The sequence below is a fragment of the Oryctolagus cuniculus genome, chromosome 21 (genome assembly GCF_964237555.1).
Source record: "Oryctolagus cuniculus chromosome 21, mOryCun1.1, whole genome shotgun sequence".
Taxonomy (NCBI): Eukaryota; Metazoa; Chordata; class Mammalia; order Lagomorpha; family Leporidae; genus Oryctolagus; species Oryctolagus cuniculus.
Genome location: NC_091452.1, coordinates 29,680,124 through 29,698,834, shown reverse-complemented (window position 1 = coordinate 29,698,834; position 18,711 = coordinate 29,680,124). Strand labels below are relative to the sequence as shown.

Genomic DNA, 18,711 nt, shown 5'->3' with positions numbered 1-18,711 from the left:
CTTCCTCTTGGTCTCCCATGCAGGTGCACGGGCCAAGAACCTGGGCCATCCCCCACTGTCTTCCCCGGGCCACAGCAGAGAGCTGGACTGGAAGAGGAGCAACCGGGACAGAATCTGGCGCCCCAATCGGGACTAGAACCCGGGGTGCCGGTGCCGCAGGCAGAGGACTAGCCAAGTGAGCCATGGCGCCGGCCAATATCTCTACCTCTCTCTGTAACTCTATCTTTCAAATAAATAAAAATAAATCTTAAAAAAAAAAAAAAAAAAACCACTAGCTTTAAAATATCTCTTTGCTTACAGAAAGTCTTTAAAAAATCAGGCTATGGAGGAAAAAAAGCTTCTGAAATAATTCAAGAAATAAGGCAGATCCTCTAAGCTAAGCCAGAGATGAAGAATATTTTTTGTAACATCATTTGTGGGCCACACAAAATTAGGAACTTAAAAATGAGTCTGTTGTAGATTTATTGGAGTTTGAGCCCTGCCTGCAGTTGCTTTGGCAGGGCTGACAGAACGATTTCACAGGCCTCATGTGGCCTGCAGACGGACAATCCCCACCCGACCTGAGCCACCATCCTTCCCTGTAATGCTGTCAAGGGGAATAAGGAAGCTTTAATGACTGGCACATTTTGTCCTACTTGTCTCACTGTTTCTCATTCTAATTTTAATACTTTTCCTTGTAACCTAGTTACAACAGTCCCAAGAGAATTCCTTTGAACAAGATCAAACTAGCAACATTATCCTAATAGTTTTAGAGATAACATAAGCATACACATTTATTTATGCTATGGTCAAAGCATCATTTAAATATATAGAACTAAAGAAAGTCAGGGCTGGCATTGTAGCGTAGTAGGTAAAGTCGTTGCCTGCAACGTCAGCATCTTACGTGGGCACATGTTTGTGTCCCAGCTGCTCCGCTTCTGATCCAGCTCTCTGCTAATGGTGTGGAATAAGCAGTGGAAGATGGCCCAAGTGCTTGGGCCCCTGCACCAACACGGAAGACCAGAAGAAGCTTCTGACTCTTGACTTTGTTTAGGCCCTGTGCTGGCCATTGCAGCCATCTGGAAACTGGAATATCCTCCCCTCCACAACTCTTTCAAATAAATACATCTTAAAAAAATAATACTGAAAATGAAACACCGTTAAGTGGAATTTGGTAAAAGCATATTTTTCTGATCAAAAATTCTCAGAGAAGCACCAAATAAGGCCTTTAAAGAAACTCAGACGGCTGTGATGTTGAGGAGGCTCAGGTGTTGAGACTTCTCTCTAGAGTTTAAGAGCCTAGGAGAGCTGCATGATGGCCAATAATGTTGGCTATCTTAAAACAGGCCCATCATCTGGGGCGCCACTGTGGTGTAACGGGTTTAGCTGCTGATGGGATGGGGATATAACATATCAAGAGTCAGAGTCTTGGCTACTCCTCTTCAGAACCAGCCAACGATGGCATTAAGTATGTGGGTTCTCGCCAGCCATGTGGGAGAACTAGCTGGAGTTCTGGTTATTGGCTTTGGCCTGGCCCAGCCCTGGCTCCTGCTGGCATCTGGGGAGTGAACTAGCTAACGGAAGATCTCGGTCTCTCTCTGACATGCTGCCTTCCAAATTAGTAGAGAAACCTTAAAAAATATCCATCATCAGGTGGGCAGGCTCTTTCTTTTAGTCCTGGCCTCTCTTAGGCACCTATTTGCCTGGGCACCCACTCACCAAACTCTAAAAGATCCCCAGTGCAATACTTCCTGTGTTGCTTCCTGCAGCCTCCTTACACATACTCCAAGGAACTCAGAGCAAACACAAGGTCTCTGGAACACACACAGTTTAGGGGTAGGTAGCGGATGAGACACTACTTGGATGCCCACATCCTCTATAGGTGTGTATGGGTGAGTCCCAGCTCTGCTCCTGACCCCAGTTTCCTACTAATAGGCACTTTGGGAGGTAACGGTGATGGTTCATGTGGCTGTCTCCCTGCTACCCAGGTGGGAGACCTGGATTGGATTTCCTGACATGGCCCAGCTCTTGCCATTGCAGGCATCTGGGGAGTGAACCAGGAGATGGGAGCTCTCTGCCTCTCAGAATAAAAGAAAAAAGCAAGCAAGCGAGCATGCACACAGCACAGAGCTAAAGATCAACAGGTAGGTGGCTCAAAATTCTGACTGGGAATTTGACCCCCAAGGTTCTCACTCTGGTGTGCTAACATAAATGAGTGGCCTAACATGAGTCACACCCATTTCCTTAATCCCAGAATCCCATGCTGAAATGACAGATGTGAAAATGCTTCAAAATGCTGAAACCACAATGCAAACTGGAGAGTATTTAAAAACTGTTTTTGATTATTTATTTGAAAGGCAGACAGGAGATCTTCCATCTTCTGGTTTACTCCCCAAATGCCTGCTGGGGCTGAGCCAGGAGCCTAGAATTCAATTGGGTCTGCCATGTGAGTGGCACGGACCCAAACACTTGAGCCATCACTTGTTGCCCAAGGTGCATGCTAGCAGGGAGTTGGACTCTAGGGTGGAGCTGAGACTAAAGCCAGGCACTCTCATAGGGGATGCAGGCGTCCAAAGCAGTGTTTGTTTTTTTCTAAGATTTCTTTGGTTGAAAGGCAGAGTTGCAGAGTGAGAGAGGAAGAGATACATAGAGAGATCTTCATTCCATTGGTTTATTCCCAAAATGGCAGCAACAGCCAGGGCTGAGCTAAGGTGAAGCCAAGGAACCAATAAATCCATCTGGGTCTCCCACGAGTGTGGCAGGGGCCCAAGCATTTGGACCATGCTTTGTTGCACTGCCAGGCACATTAACAAGGAGCTGGATCAGAAGTAGAGCAGCTAGAACTTGAACTAAAGCTCATGGGATGCCAGTTGCAGGCAGTAGCTTAACTGGCTGCACCACAATGCTGGCTCCCAAAGCAGTGTTTTAACTGCTATGCCAGACACTCCTGCAAACCAGAGGGTATTAAACAGTCCAGGGAGGGCTGGTGCTGTGGCAAAGCAGGAAAGGCTGCTGCCTGCAGTGCTGGCATCCCATAAGGGTGCCAGTTAGACCTGGCTGCTCCTCTTCTGATCCAGCTCTCTGCTGTGGCCTGGGAAAGCAGCAGAAGGTGGCCCAATTCCTTGGGTCCCTGCACCCGCATGGGAAGACCCAGAGGAAGCTCCTGGCTTCGGATCGGCGTAGCTCCAGCTGTTACGGCTGATTGTGGGGGTGAACTGGTGGATAGAGGACCTCTCTCTGCCTCTCCTTCTCTCTCTGTGTAACTCTTTCAAATAAGTAAATAAATCTTAAAAAAAAAAAAAAAGTCCACGGTGGGACTGGCATTGTGGCATAGCAGGTTCATGACCCTCCTGCTTAACTTCCGACCCAGCTCCCTTCTAAATGGCCTTGGAAGAGCAGAAGATGGCCCAAGTGTTTGGGCCCCAGCCACCCACGTAAGAGAGACTGGAAGAAGCTCCTGTCTCCTGTCTTCAATCTGGCGCAGCCCTGGCAGCTACTGCCATCTGGGGAGTGAACCAGGGATGAAGATCTCTCTCTGCCTCTCTGTTAACTCTGATTTTCCAAATACATAATCTTTTTTTAATTTTAATTTTTTAAAAGATTTCATTATTTCAAAAGCAGAGTTATAGAGAGAAATGACTTCATCCACTGGTTCACTCTCCAAATGGCTTTAAAAAAAATTTATTTATTTGAAAACCAGAGTTACAGAGAAGAAGAGGCAGAGGGGTGGGGGGCTAGGTCTTCCATCTGCTGGTTCAATCCCCACATGGCCACAACAGCTGGAGCTAGGTCAATCCGAAGCCAGGAGCCTTTTCCGGGTTTCCCACAGGGGTGCAAGGGCCCAAGGATTTGGGCAATCTTCTACTGTTTTCCCAGGCCGTAGCAGAGAGCTGGATTGGAAGAACAACTGGGACCCACACCAGCACCCACATAGGATGCTGGCCCTGCAGGTGGCAGCTTTACCTTCTATACCACAGCGCTGGGCCCCAATGGCTTCTTCCAAGGTCTCCCATGTGGATGCGGGGGCCCAACTACTTGGGCCATCCTCACTGCTTTCTCAGGCCCATTAGCAGGGAGTTGGATTGAAGTTGAGCAGCCAGGACTCGAACTGGCATCCACATGGGATGCCAGTGCTACAGGCCATGGCTTAACCCACTGGGCCATACTGCTGGCCCCAAAATAACCTTAAAAGTGAGGGTGAGGGGGCAGGTCCCTGTTTTGTCTAAGGCACTAAATGGGAGAAAGCTGGATATTTATCTGTAGAGCCAGGATTCTTATCTGTAGAGGCAGGTTTCTCTTGTTTTCTTTGCTGTTCTTCCCCTGGGAAGTGTAAAACCACTCGGGTCCTCCCCATCTGTGGTCTCTGCCACAAGCCTCAACTATTCAGTCCTTAACAACCAACATGAGAGGGAGACCTCATCACAGACTCTGAAATAAACCTTCAGGTGTAGTTCACTCAGCTATTTCTCCTGGTCCAAAGAGAACTGAGGATACGAAGGGGAAAATAACACACAAAATGAATTCCAGTGACTTTTATCTGTGGGTAGGCTGTTTGGCGGGTGAAGTTTTGCTCTTCTGAAGCAGCGGGTTCCATTATGTCATCCTATGGTATGACTGGGCTCTCAACCCTCTCAGTTTTGACCTTATGGTGAATACAGACAACAGTCACTAACACAATCTTGGTTTCTCTAATATATATGCAATTTGATAATATCAAAGAAAGGAACTCAAGTGACCATTATACAGCAATCCGTGGTTTACAAAAGCATTTTTTACAAACATCATTTGATTTTTTTTCTTCACCACAGCTACTGAGCATAACAGAGCTATTTACATTTTACAGGTAAGGGCAAAAAAGCTCAGATGTTGGGATGGTGCTATGGCATGGTGAGTAAAGCCTGGGAAAGCAGTGGAGGATGGCCCAAGTCCTTGGGCCCCTGCACCCACTTGGGAGACCCAAAAGAAGCTCCTGGCTCCTGATGGGACCAGCTCCAGCCATCTGAGGAGTGAATCAGTGGATAGAAGATATCTCTCTCTGTAAACTCTGCCTTTCAATTAAATAAATAAATCTTAAAACCAAACAGGGGCCGGCACCGTGGCGCAGTGGGTTAATCCTCTGCCTGTGGTGCTGGCATCCCATATGGGTGCCGGTTTAACTCCCAGCTGCTTCTCTTCCAATCCAGCTCTCTGCTGTGGCCTGGGAAAGCAGTAGAAAACGGCCCAAGTGCTTGGGCCCCTGCACTCGTATGTGAGACCAGGAAGATGCACCTGGCTCCTGGCTTCGAACTGGCATAGCTCTGGCCGTTGTGGCCATTTGGGGAGTGAACCAACAGAAGGACCCAGCTCTCTGTCTCTCCCTCTCACTATCTGTAACTCTACCTCTCAAATAAATAAATAAAATCTTTTGAAAACAAAATAAAACGAAACTAACCCTCAGAGGTGAAGTGTTCTCCCCCAGGTTAAACAGTAAGTACAAAAGTACAAGAGCTGGACTCTATGGCACCAAATTCCATGTTCTGATGCAGATATTTAGGTCTTGAGGGTGTTTGATATAGTAGTTAAGATTTCTCTTGCGGCCGGAGCAGCGGCTCAATAGGCTAATCCTCTGCCTGCGGCGCCGGCACACCGGGTTCTAGTCCTGGTCGGGGCGCCGGATTCTGTCCCGGTTGTCCCTCTTCCAGTCCAGATCTCTGCTGTGGCCCAGGAGTGCAGTAGAGGATGGCCCAGGTGCTTGGGCCCTGTACCCGCATGGGAGACCAGGAGAAGCACCTGGCTCCTGGCTTCGGATCAGCGCAGTGCGCCGGCCGCAGCGGCCATTGGAGGGTGAACCAACGGCAAAAAAGGAAGACCTTTCTCTCTGTCTCTCTCTCTCACTGTCCACTCCGCCTGTCAAAAATTTAAAAAAAAAAAAAAAAAAAAAAAAAAGGTTTCTCTTGCAATGTCCACATCCCATATCAGAGTGCAAAGGTTCATGTCCTGACTCTTCTTCTGATTTCAACTTCCTGCTAATGCACACTCTGGGAAACAAGGTTCCTGGGCTAGCATGGCCCAGCCCTGGCTGTTGTAGGCATTTGGGGAGTGAACCAGTAGATGGATGATCTCTCCGTTTTGTTCAAATAAGTTAATTTAAAGAATACATCTATTTTTAAAATAAGTTAAAATGAAATAATAAGGTTGTACCTCATTGTATGTATTTGTATACCTGGCCAAAAATTAATAAAAATAAAAAAAGGGGCTGGTGTTGTGGTACAGCAGATTAAGCCACCACTTGTGATGCTGGCTACTCTGTTTCTGATCCAGCTTCCTGCTAATGTGCTGGGGAAGGCAGGCCCCTGCCACTGATATGGGGGACCAGGATGGAATTCCTGGCTCCTACCTTCAGCCTGGCCCAATCCTAGCTGTTGTGGCCATTTAGGGGAACGAACCAGTGGATGTAAATCTGTGTCTGCCTTTTAAACAAACAAATAAATCTTAAAAGAAAAGAAAGGAAGTATACAGGACCGCTCTGAAAATACAAAATTTTTTAAAAAAAAAAAGATTCTATTTATTTGAAAGGCAGAATTACAGAGAGAAGGGAGAGAGAGAGAGAGAGAAGTCTTCCATCTACTGGTTCACTCCTCAAATGGCTGCAATGGCCAAGGCGGGGTCAATACAAGCCAAGAGCCAGGAGCTTCTTGCAGGTCTCCCACTCAGGTTTTGGAAAGGGCCCAAACACTTGGGCCATCTTTTGCTCCTTTCACAGGTGCATTAGCAGGGAGCTGGATCAGAAGTGGAACAGCTGAGACTTGAACCGGCACCATATGGGATGCCAGTGTTGCAGGCTGTGGCTTAACCCACTACACCACAGCTCTGGCACAAGAGTCTTCTTTTTTAAAAAGGCTGTTAGTATTTAGTCAGAAGAAAATGATATGGTGATTAAAATGTTCAAGCTCGGCCGGTGCCGTGGCTCACTAGGCTAATCCTCCACCTTGCGGCGCTGGCACACCAGGTTCTAGTCCCGGTCGGGGCGCCGGATTCTGACCCGGTTGCCCCTCTTCCAGGCCAGCTCTCTGCTGTGGCCAGGGAGTGCAGTGGAGGATGGCCCAAGTGCTTGGGCCCTGCACCCCATGGGAGACCAGGAGAAGCACCTGGCTCCTGCCATCGGAACAGCGTGGTGCGCCGGCCGCAGCGTGCCAGCCGCGGCGGCCATTGGAGGGTGAACCAACGGCAAAGGAAGACCTTTCTCTCTGTCTCTCTCTCTCACTGTCCACTCTGCCTGTCAAAAAAAAAATGTTCAAGCTCTATTTCATGATACATTATAAATTTATAAAATCTGTAACATTTTACAATCATTTCTCTGCCTAGCTGATCTACTTAGCAGGTTAGAAATATGGGAACTGCACAAATGACTATGTGTCTATATGCTGATTTCTCCTCAAGGTCATGGACTTTTTTTTTTTTTTTTTTAAGATTTATTTATTATCTGAATGGCAGTTACAGAGAGGCTGGGGGGGGGGGGGGGGGAGGATATCTTCTATTTACTGGTTCACTCCCCAAATGGCCACAACAGCCAGAGCTGGGTCAATCCGAAGCCAGGAGCTAGGAGCTTTTTCCAGGTCTTTCATGTGGGCGCAGGGGCCAAAGGATTTGGGCCATCTTCTACTGCTTTCCCAGGCCATATTAGAGAGCTGGATTGAAAGTAGAGCAGCTGGGACTCGAACCAGCACCCATATGGGATGCCAGCACTACAGGCAGCAGCTTCACCTGCTACGCCACAGCACCAGCCTCTGGACCTTTCTTAATTATCATCTTTCCTTACTGAAAAGAAAACCAACTACTGAAATCACATCTAGGGGCTTTTAGGAGCAAGAATTAAGAATAAGCAGGCTGAGAACTTGGAAGAAACAAGGAGAAGGAAAGGACAAAAACTGCAACACTAACTGCATCTTTCAGAATAACCCAGTTTTTTAACTCCCATGAACATAACCTTAAATGAGAAGTCATGACTTTGCAGAAATTAAAACTGAAAATGAAAACCAAACGTCAAAGAACCCAAAAGGACAGTCTTAACAGGTTTTACCTCTAATGCCAAGGCTGTCTTGTCGTAAGCACAGGGCACTCTTTTCTGGATTGCTTTCGCAAAGACAGGTCCATTCTGTGTGGATGGCAAGGGGTTGATGGCTGCCCCAGGAGTACTGGAAACTGCAGGTAGAGGAGTTGTGGTCTGAGGTTGAGCATACGCATGAGCAGGTTCTGGGATCCCATAGCTATTGGAATTCCTATTTCCGTGCTTTCCGTGTGGCGAGGATCTCACGAGCTTTTCAACATAAGGAACAGGGATCATCCCGACCCGACCATCCTTGTTCCGGGCGCTCCACCACTGTTCTTCAGGCTTCTCTACTATCACCAGGATCTCACCTTTTTTAAAAGGCAGGTCTTCAGCATCATTCCCAGGAAAATCATAGAGAGTCCGTACATATTCCAGATTTTCTTCTGCTGTAGGCAGGTTGGGTGCCGAGACAGATCCCATTTGTGGGCTTGGATACCTTAAGAGAGAAAGAAAATTAGGAGAAAAATCTTACCAGTGTCATCAAACTTTTTTTTTTTTTTTTTAAGATTTTATTCATTTTAGAGGTAGAGTTACAGAGAGAGAGAGAGAGACAGTGAGAAAGGTCTTCCATCCACTGGTTCACTCCCAAATGGCCACAACGGCCAGAACTGGACCAATCTGAAGTCAAGAGCCAGGAGCTTCCTATAGGTCTCCCATGGGGTGCAGGGGCCCCAGCACTTGGGCCATCTTCCACTGCTTTCCCAGGCCACAGCAGAGAGCTGGACCAGAAAAAGAGCAGGCAGGACTAGAACCACAGCCCATATGAGATGCCAGTGCTGCAGGTAAAAACTTAGCCCACTATGCCACAATGCTGGTCCCTATCAAATTTTTTAATAAACCACACTCCTCCATAATGAATTATTTCTCTATATTTATTCTCAGGAGTAAGAAGGTTCTTTCAGATTGTACTTTCTGTAGTCTTTAATGAAAGTCAATATCCTGAGTATGCCTTTTCAAATTACATGTCAAATGTATATACACACCACATCTGCTTTATAAGTTTTTGTTTACATATAGATACCCAATTTTTTTTTTTTTTTTTTTTTTGGACAGAGTTAGTGAGAGAGAGAGAGAAAGAAAGGTCTTCCTTTTTCCGTTGGTTCACCCACCAAGTGGCTGCTATGGTCAGCGCGCTGCGCTGATCCAAAGCCGGGAGCCAGATGCTTCCTCCCAGTCTCCCATGCGGGTGCAGGGCCCAAAGACCTGGGCCATCCTCCACTGCACTCCTGGGCCACAGCAGAGAGCTAGACTGGAAGAGGGGCAACCAGACAGAATCCGGTGCCCCGACCGGGACTAGAACCCAGGGTGCCAGCTGATACCCAATCTTAATTTATTTTTAAAATCTTAAGTTCAGTAGCTGCCTTCCATTGGACTTTGTCACAAATGCCACAAATTCTTTCTCCCAGTCCTAATTTAATGACACATCCTGCACATTTCCCTGGCTACACAGAGAAAAGATGAGAAAGGTCTGCCTCTGGTCCCTCAAAGTACAAAAACCAGATGTCTACCAAAATAAAATTACCACCTGATCATCAAAATGAGCATCAATGAAACTTACACTGCAAAACGCACAGGTCAGAGCCCCCATGTAAGCGTCAGTCTGCTGCCACCACTGCAGCTTTGCAGTGGCTACAGATATATTAATATCTGCCCAACGACATGTAGGATGAACTCCCAGGGTCAGCCACACAAGCACAGTCCTGCTAACACCCACCAGAAACACGAGTCTCTCCTCGCCTGAGACAAGGTTTGAAAAGCTGGAAAGCCACCAAGTGGAAAAAAACGTTTCTTCCCCTTCCCCTTTTCTGAAGCCCAGAATCTACCCTAGGCTGGGGTGCCTCCAGAGTTTGTATCTCACTAAGAGGGGGCTTCACCAAAGCCTGCATCCACTCCAGAAAAACTGCGGCAGCTTTTCTTCCTAAAATCACAGCACAGGTGTGTCTGCACATCACTGGCCTCCACCACCTCCACTGTCACAGCATTCTGTGAGCACAACATAAGGAAGCGCCCCTGGATAGTTCACTGTTTCTTCATGTTTAGCCGTCAATGCCACACACTTTGAGCATATTTTCCCTTTATCACTTTTTTAACTTATGACTCCCAGAACTCAAATAACTAGGTTAAAGAACGTGAACATTTATTATGGCCCTAAATATATACAGCCACATTACTTTTTTTTTTTTTTTTTAAGATTTATTTACTTATTTGAAAGGCAGAGTTACAGAGAGGCAGAGAGAGATTCCCCCATCTGCTGGTTTACTCCCCAAATGAAAGCAACGGCCAGAGCTAGGCTGATCTGAAGCCAGGAGCCAGGAGCTTCTTCCGGTCTCCCATGCAGGTGCAGGGGCCCAAGGATTTGCACGATCTTCTGCTACTTTCCCAGGCCATAGCAGAGAGCTGGACTGGGACCAGTGCCCATATGGGATGCCGGCACCTGAGGCTTAGCCCACTATGCCACACAGCACAGGGGAAAAATAAATCTTAAAACAAAAACAAAAACAAAACCTTGTATCTCTTTTTACTACAACTACTTTCATAAGTCATAATGATTAGGTGATTAGGAGCTTGATTTAAAATTTCAAAGGCCTTGTTACTTATTAACAATTTTATAACCAAGGGCAAACTGCTTAATAGCAGTTTGTCTTAAAAATATCAGGTGTGGGCCGGTGCCGTGGCTCACTAGGCTAATCCTCCGCCTTGCGGCGCCGGCACACCGGGTTCTAGTCCTGGTCGGGGCGCCGGATTCTGTCCCGGTTGCCCCTCTTCCAGGCCAGCTCTCTCCTGTGGCCAGGGAGTGCAGTGGAGGATGGCCCAAGTGCTTGGGCCCTGCACCCCATGGGAGACCAGGAGAAGCACCTGGCTCCTGCCATCGGAACAGCGTGGTGCGCCGGCTGCAGCGCGCCGGCCACGGCGGCCATTGGAGGGTGAACCAATGGCAAAGGAAGACCTTTCTCTCTGTCTCTCTCTCACTGTCCACTCTGCCTGTCAAAAAAAAAAAAAAAAAAAAAAAAAAAAAGCTAGATTTCAAATTGTTGCACTACAATAAACTTATCTCAAACATTATTTTGAGAGAGAAAAAGCTTTCACCTGTTGGCCTACATGCAATACACCCCTCACCTTCCTTCCACATCTCTTGCTTTGCTCATTCCAGTTTTTTTTTTTTTTCCTAAAGATTTATTTATTTGAAAGGTAGAGTTAGAGAGAGGGAGAGAAAGATCTTCCATCCACTGGTTCACTCCCTAAATGGCCCCAACAGTCAGGTCGAGCTTCTTCCAGTCTCCCATATGCGTTCCCAGGCACATTAGTAGGGGGCTGAATTGGAAACTACCTCAGACTGGAACTAACCCCCATATGAGATGCTGGCGCCGCAGCTTTAACCCGCTGAGCCACAGCACCGGCCCCATTCTGTGTGATTCTAAGGGCCAAACCAACATATTCAGTCCCCACCTCTTCCCTCAGTAACAAATCCATCAGGTTACTAAAGCACACCTGGCTGCCATTAGGTTCCCCAAAAGACTTCCTATTGAAAACAACTGCCCCCCTCACCTAATCCTTTCTCTTCCCTCAAAGGCATTTCTTAATCCTCTCTGAAGTCAAACCTCTTCCCTCACTTTCTTTTTCTTTTCTTTTTTTACAGGCAGAGTTAGAGAGAAAGGTCTTCCTTTTCCGTTGGTTCACCCCTCAAATGGCCACTACGGCCAGTGCGCTGTGCCGATCCAAAGCCAGGAGCCAGGTGCTTCCTCCTGGTCTTCCATGCGGGTGCAGGGCCCAAGCACTTGGGCCATCCTCCACTGCCTTCCCGGGCCACAGCAGAGAGCTGGACTGGAAGAGGAGCAACCGAGACAGAATCCGTCGCCCCGACCAGGACTAGAACCGCGGCAGGTGGAGGATTAGCCAAGTGAGCCACAGTGCCGGCCTCTTCCCTCACTTTCTACGCTCAACTGCCAAGCAAGGATTGAGTCCCCACTTTACATTCCCAACAGAGTTAATCTTAGTTCCGCTGGTCATGGTTTCTCTCCCATAGTAGCGCTTAATTAACTTCCAGTCTCTCCCTAACCCAGTCCACACCAGAACAGTTTCTAAAAAGTAAAAACCTGGCGGGCTCCCACTGCCAGACTCATTTACAAGGCATGGGGGTGGGGGAGAGGGGCCCCGGCTTTCCAAGTCAGCTTTATCCCTCCTACCTAGCTTCCAGCGCATCACTCACATTAATTACAAATCCTTGCCTTTCCCAGCAGGCACCACCCACCACCTCTTCTCTCTCAGATCCTTGTTCCCATCCTTCCAGAACCGGAAAGAGCAAGCCCTCTGAGCCTGGTGGGACTCCTCAGGCACAGGTAATCACCTTTTTTTCAACAAACTGAACTTCTGAGAAACAAAAACCCATGGTTTACTCCCATAATATGCTTTGTCTAGTACTGGTACACAGGTCTGCAAATGTTAGAACTTCCCATTCCTATTTCCATTCCTGTTTCCTTCTGAAAGCACAAAAGCCCAGCTTGTAGCGCTAAGGACCTAACTCTGGTTTAGCTCTGTTATACAGACAAGGAGAACTCCGTGTGCCACTTGGTGCGCCTGTGCAGTCCGCTCACCTTATCATTCCTCCGCCTGTATTTCCAGGTTCTTAGCCTGACGTTCTCAGCCATCATTCCAGGCAAGCTGACACATGCCTGGTGGCCCCACCTTGCTTGTAATGATCTTGGCTCAGGATAATCTCAACTCCCATTAATAAGCAGGGTCCACTTTTACTCATCACAAAGAACTAAAATATTCCGGCCTCAAGGACCCTTAGAAATCATTTAGTTCATCTGTTCAGAACAAACGGTCTGACAAAAAGCCACAAATCAAATGGCTTCCAGTAGTTTGTTTTTTTTTTTCCAAGATTTTATCTGAAAGGCAGAGTGACAGAGAGAGAGAGGTAGAAACAGAGATCTTCAATTTGCTGGTTCACTCCTCAAATGGCAGCACCTGCTGGGGCTGGACCGGGGTGAAGCCAGGAGCTCCATGCATGATCTTTCCACAGGGTGGCAGGGAACCAAGCACTGAAGCCATCCTCCACTGTCTTCAGTTGGATCAGAAGCACAGCAGCCGGGATCTAAACCAGCGCTCTGATAGGGAATGCTGGCGTCACAAGCAGCTACTCAACTCGCTGCACCACAACACCAGCCCCTGGCTTCCAGCACTTTACATGCATAGGAATACAACTCTTAACTGGACAAGCTTCCATTCTCAGCATAACGAAGCAAACTTGGGTGATTTACACTACCGGTTGGCTTAAATCAAAGGGTCAAATTCCATGCTGATCAAAGCCGCTGGTAATCCTTCTCCTCTATTCCCAATTATGAAAGTTTACATCTGCGTCCATAATATTTAGAACAGGGTATGTGGACGGAGGTATCGAGGTGCTTTCTCCATCACAGGTGTGGGGGTCTACCTCTGGGCTCTTCGGTTAGACTAAACACCCTTTCTTGGTTCTCTCATTTACCACGTGTGGAAGTGGCCTTAAACAAAACAAAACCCTCAGGAACCAGCAAGCTCCCCCAGGAGCATGACAGGAACCATCAGATTAAATGCTGGCTCCGAATTACCAGATAAACTCAATGTTCAATGTCTGTTGAGTGAAAACAGACATGATTTTCTCAAAGGGTCAAGTTCCCTCAGTTCTTAATGATAAATTTTTATTTCTGATGATCTTTTTTCTTATCCTGCATATTATCTACATAAACTAGAACTAGACAGGAGTGGACATTTGGCTTGGTGGTTCAGGTACCCACATCCAGTGCCTGGATCTGATTCCCAACTCTGGCTCCTCACACCCATGTGAGAAACCCAGATTGAGTCCCAGGATCCTGGCTTCAGTTAGGCTCAGCTGTGATCATTCTGGCATTTTTGAGGAGTGAACCAGTGGATGGGTGCCCTCTCCACCCCTCAAATAATAAAAACTAAAAACAAACAAAAAAGACCATCTGCATATTCCGACAATTTGTCCAGAAACCTTCTTTAGAATGCTTCCAATCAAATAAAATGGGAAAGAAAACCACTACAAGATTCCTGTTCATCAAATGATCTGCATCATAAAAATGACAGCCATGTGCAGAAGGAGAATTCTACTGGCTCGTTCAAAATCAACGAAAGCCATTCAACATGGATACCCGGTGGAGGGTAAATTTAAAACCCACCACAGGAATCCAACAAATAGGAAAAACAATTAATAAAATAAACCTAGAGGACACACAGCTACAAATACATCACACCATGATCTTGCTTCTCCCCCATCATGCCTCCCAGTCATCAGAAACATCAATTTTATCTCCATGATAGGCACCTCTCAGTCACAGACTCACTGTCACTATCAGTCACCATCATTTTGCACCTGGATTACACTGACAACTTCCTTCCTTTCAAGGAGCCCATCTCACTTTAAATAAAACCAATTTCCTTCCCTTGTCCACTATTTCTGAATTCTTCTCAAGTAAACCCATTTCTCCTCCCAGAACCAACACTGCTTTCTCAGAACTTTGCACAAGCTTTCCCCTCTGCCTGGAAGACTCCTCCAGTCCAAGCTTGCTGTTTCTACAGTGGCCATGCTTTCTGTGACCGTACTGCCTCAGGAAGGTCCTTTCCTTTGTTGTATTACTCTTCCAAGTACTTTTTAGTCTGTCTCCTCCACTAATATGGAAAATCCACGAGGGAGTATCTGTCAATAGGGGTGACACTGTGGTGCAGCAGTTAAATCGCCACCTCTGAGGCCAATGTCCCTTATGAGTGCTGGTTAGAGTTCAGAATGAAAATAGAAAATGAAGAATTAAGAAAAATGCCAATAAATATGACCGGACATAAAAGCATCTGCCCTTAACTTCTGAGGAAAACACTTCAGTTATGACCTTCAACAATGGAACAACAAAACCAAATAAATGAACTGTTAGCCAAGGGGCCCAAAACTGGTTCAGTTCTGATGCCTGAAGATAAATCGTTGAATTTATCCTGTTTAGGGTTGTGAAGACATACCACACTGAGTCTTCCATTTGGTAACTTTCCACTAACCACTAGCTTTCTGTGAATTTCAAGCTTGGGAGTAGCACCTCAAAGATCCAGCCTAACAAGAGCTCAGGCACTGTGGTGCCACCACCTGCAACACTGGCATCTCACATGACCACTGGTTCAACTTCAAGTCCCAGCTGCTCCACTTCCAATCCAGCTCCCTCTAATGCGCCTGAGAGAAGAGTGGAAGATGACCCAGGGCTTAGGCCCCTACCACCCACAACAGAGACCTAGATGGGGTTCCAGACTCCTGGCTTGGGCCTGGTCCAGCCCTGACTGTTACTGCCATTTGGGGAGTGAACCAGAGAGGATGGAGGGTCTCTGTCTTTTCCCCCTCTCTCTGTAACTCCGAATTTCAAAAAAAAATCTTAAAAAAAAGATTCAGCATAAAAAAGTAAATCAAGCCCAGATCTAATTTGACCAGTACTGGGATACTCAGGAAAAAACAGCAACCATGGGCAGAGGGCACAGAGAAAGAGAAAGAGTTATATAAGTGGATTGTGAGGGGGAGGATCAGGGCGAAACACCCTATTATTTGTGAGGGGACTGACAACAGGTAGGATTTCAATAGGTGGAGCGTGGGTGGAGTCTGTCAATGAACAACCAAAGGTACAGAGGCGTAAGGCATGGATGAGAGCGCCGACGCTGGGAAGATGCCTATGGGAAATCTGGGTTTTGTGGGGAGTGGGAAGCCCACCATAGCGTACTTCCTTCTCTCCCTCTGGTGGAAGCTCACCCATTAACTCACACTTTTTCAAACCAACAGCTGTATTACAGCAACTGTCCCCTCGTTATAACCACACAATACAGCTTCATAGAGGCAGTTTACTTGTACAAACTAGAGAAGGGATTTACTTGTATTACAAATACCATATTACAGTGGTAAGGTTCGCATCCACCTCTTACACTGGAATGACACTCGTTCGGACTTTATCTCCTAGCAGGTTAGGATTTGGAGTCTGACCAATGAGATTCTTGGCGTCGTGGCCTTTGTTATACGGTATTTGATTTATATGACTTTCTCTCTTAGCTAAGTAATCTTACAGTCAATATACCACTGTGGCTTGCTTTCTTCTCTATTTCACAGAAGCAACACTTATGCATTCAGTTGGTGTTTTTAATTAATTATAATAGCTCTTAATGTTTTAAGTTTAGCACAATACCTTGTCATTAGGCAATCTATAAAGTCAGGAACACCTCACTCCAGGAAAAAAACTACATCAACATCCCGTTCTTTTTAAACAGATGTTTTAGGAAACCAACTGAGCAGTGAAACATCCTTTGAAAAAAAATCTAGGCAATTTTTTCAATTCCAATTTGGCATAATTTTAAACAAAATAAACCGCTAAAAAAACCCGCTTAAACCAATTAAAGAAAACAATCAAATAAAATAGCGCATTATGCTCGGTAATGTCACTGCGGGTTCTTGTCTTTAAAAAACAGAAACTAAGGCGTGAGCCTATTGAATGATCCACCTGAGGAGAGGGTACAACCCCCCAACTCCCCCCCCCCCCAAAAAGCCCTCGCTGAAGGCGTCGCACTTTCTCTTTTCTTTGTCATTCATGTAAGGTGAAACAGGTGTGTCTGGGCTGCTTCAAACTTGGCACCAGACCATCAGCCGACACTTCTTTCAGTTACAGGTTTGTGCTGCTAAACGCTAAAGCATTTTCATTTGGCGACTACCCAAGGGCTGCAGCCCAGGGGTTCTTAACCTGGAGATCTGCAAGGGGTGAACCTCCGTGTACCGGCACTTTCTGGCGGGTGGAGACACCCTCTGGCTATCTTCAAATTCTCAAAAGCAGTTTATGGTCCCACCCCCCCCAAAAAAAAATTTTAAGAACAAATAAATAAAACCCCATTAGTACTGCAGAAAACATGACAAAAGGCGTGAGTTTCAGCTATACGATCGCCGCTCCCGCGATTTTACACGCAGCCCTCTGATCCAGTGACCCAGATCCTGACACTAACCGTTCCCGTTCGGAACGCCTTCTGGGGAACAATGCGGTTCTGGATTGAGGGCTGGGGAGGACCGGGCTCCAGCCCCTCACCCGGACATGCCCTCCCCTCCCTCCTCGGCGGTGGCGGGGGTCGCGCGCCGGGGAAGGGCGGCAGCTCGCGTTACCTGGGCGCGGGCTCGATGAGGGTGGTGGTGTCCAGGTAGTGGATCTTGTAGAACTCCAGCAGGGCCGGCAAGTGGTCGAACTCCTGGTCCCCGATCTTAAAGCGGCGGTTGGGCAGCGAGTTGATGATATAGTGGGAGACCCGCGAGTTCTCCGACACCGAGAGCACGTAATCCCCGGGGCAGGTGGAGGAGTCGCGCACCAGGAACATGCCGTGGCGCTGGCCCTGGAGCCGGGTCTGCGCCTCCTGGCGAGACACCGGCCCCATGTACCAGGAGGCGCGGTCTGAGGAGTCGAACCTGGCCGAAGACATGGTGTCGGGCCGACGGCGGGGTGGCGGCTGCTCTCGCCTGCCCTGGAAGCCTGGAAGCTCGGCAGACGGCGCTGGGGCCGAGGCAGGGCCTCTGGGCACACCGCGGAGCGCGCTCACACGGCCCGGCCAGCACCTTTCTCTGGGCTCCGGGCCCGCAGCATCCTCTGCCGCCGCCCGCCTGCTCCGAGGCCGCCTCACACAGAGAGCCGGCCCGGGGGGATGCGGGGCAGAGCCTTGGGCGGGCGACGCCGAGCCGCAGCGGAGGCCGCCCCGGGGTTATCTGGCTGCCTGGCGTCCCGGGGCCGGGAGGGGGTGGCTCCGGTGACTCCCGGCCTAGAACGCACCGGCTCCGCAGCCCCACAAGTCTTCACGGACCCCCCACGCCGTCACACGAAGCACCGGACTCCAGAGAGCTTCGTGCCTCCGGGGCAGTTTGGACCAGCCCGTTCCCAATAGCCACAGCAACAAAATGGCGGACGCGGGACAAGCGACCGGCCACCACCCCCCTCCGCTCAGCGCGCTCCGTCTGCGCACGCGCGGGAGCTCCGGCTCCCTGCGGCCGCCGAGGCCCTCCCCGTGACGTCACGGGTCACAGCCAATCAGGAGCACGGTCGGGGCGGTCCGGGCGCGCGCCGCTCGCGCCCGCTCCCGCGTTCCGGGAGGAGGCTGAGGAGGTGGGGGGCGGCGGGCACTCCCTTCCTGGGCCTCGGTCCTCCGCCGCCGGGGGCGCTGCGGCCGCTGGGCCTCCCAGCGCTGGCAGGAAAACAGCTGGAGCTGAGGAGGGAGCGGCGGGTTGAAAACCTGCTTCTGGGAAACAAAGCGTAACGTGCCGGGCGAATCGCGGGCCATGGAGGCGTGGCACTGAGGTGACCTGGCCGGGTCTAAGCGGCCCGAGGGAGCCCGGCCAGAGGATGAGTCCTGGAGGCGAGTGGATGACGCAGGCCCTAGGTGACCTGAAAGGCCGAGGGACTCCAGGTGGCTAAGTGTCCTGATTGATATCAATAGGGGGTATGAAGGTTGGATTGACCCGGGGTTAAGTGGGCTAGGACAACCGCAGCCACGGGCTCTGAGTGGCTGCAAGGAAAATGCCTCTCGGGCGTGGCCCTGAGGGCTCCCTCCGCTCCGGATTCCGCCAGCCCCTCCAAATTAATCTCCCAAGACTCACCCGC

General features: G+C 48.7%; 1 protein-coding gene across 1 annotated transcript in view; it reads right to left on the bottom strand.

Moving 5' to 3' along the window:
- CRKL (CRK like proto-oncogene, adaptor protein) overlaps positions 1-18,078 on the bottom strand; it is a 37,022-nt gene extending 18,944 nt beyond the window's left edge. The window contains exons 1-2 of the mRNA XM_002719717.5: positions 17,232-18,078; positions 8,039-8,504 (exon numbers count right to left, since the gene is read on the bottom strand). Coding sequence (XP_002719763.2) covers positions 8,039-8,504; positions 17,232-17,542 — 777 coding nt within the window. The 5' untranslated portion in view covers positions 17,543-18,078. The remainder of the gene's footprint in view (positions 1-8,038; positions 8,505-17,231) is intronic.
- Between the last annotated feature and the right edge of the window lie 633 nt (positions 18,079-18,711).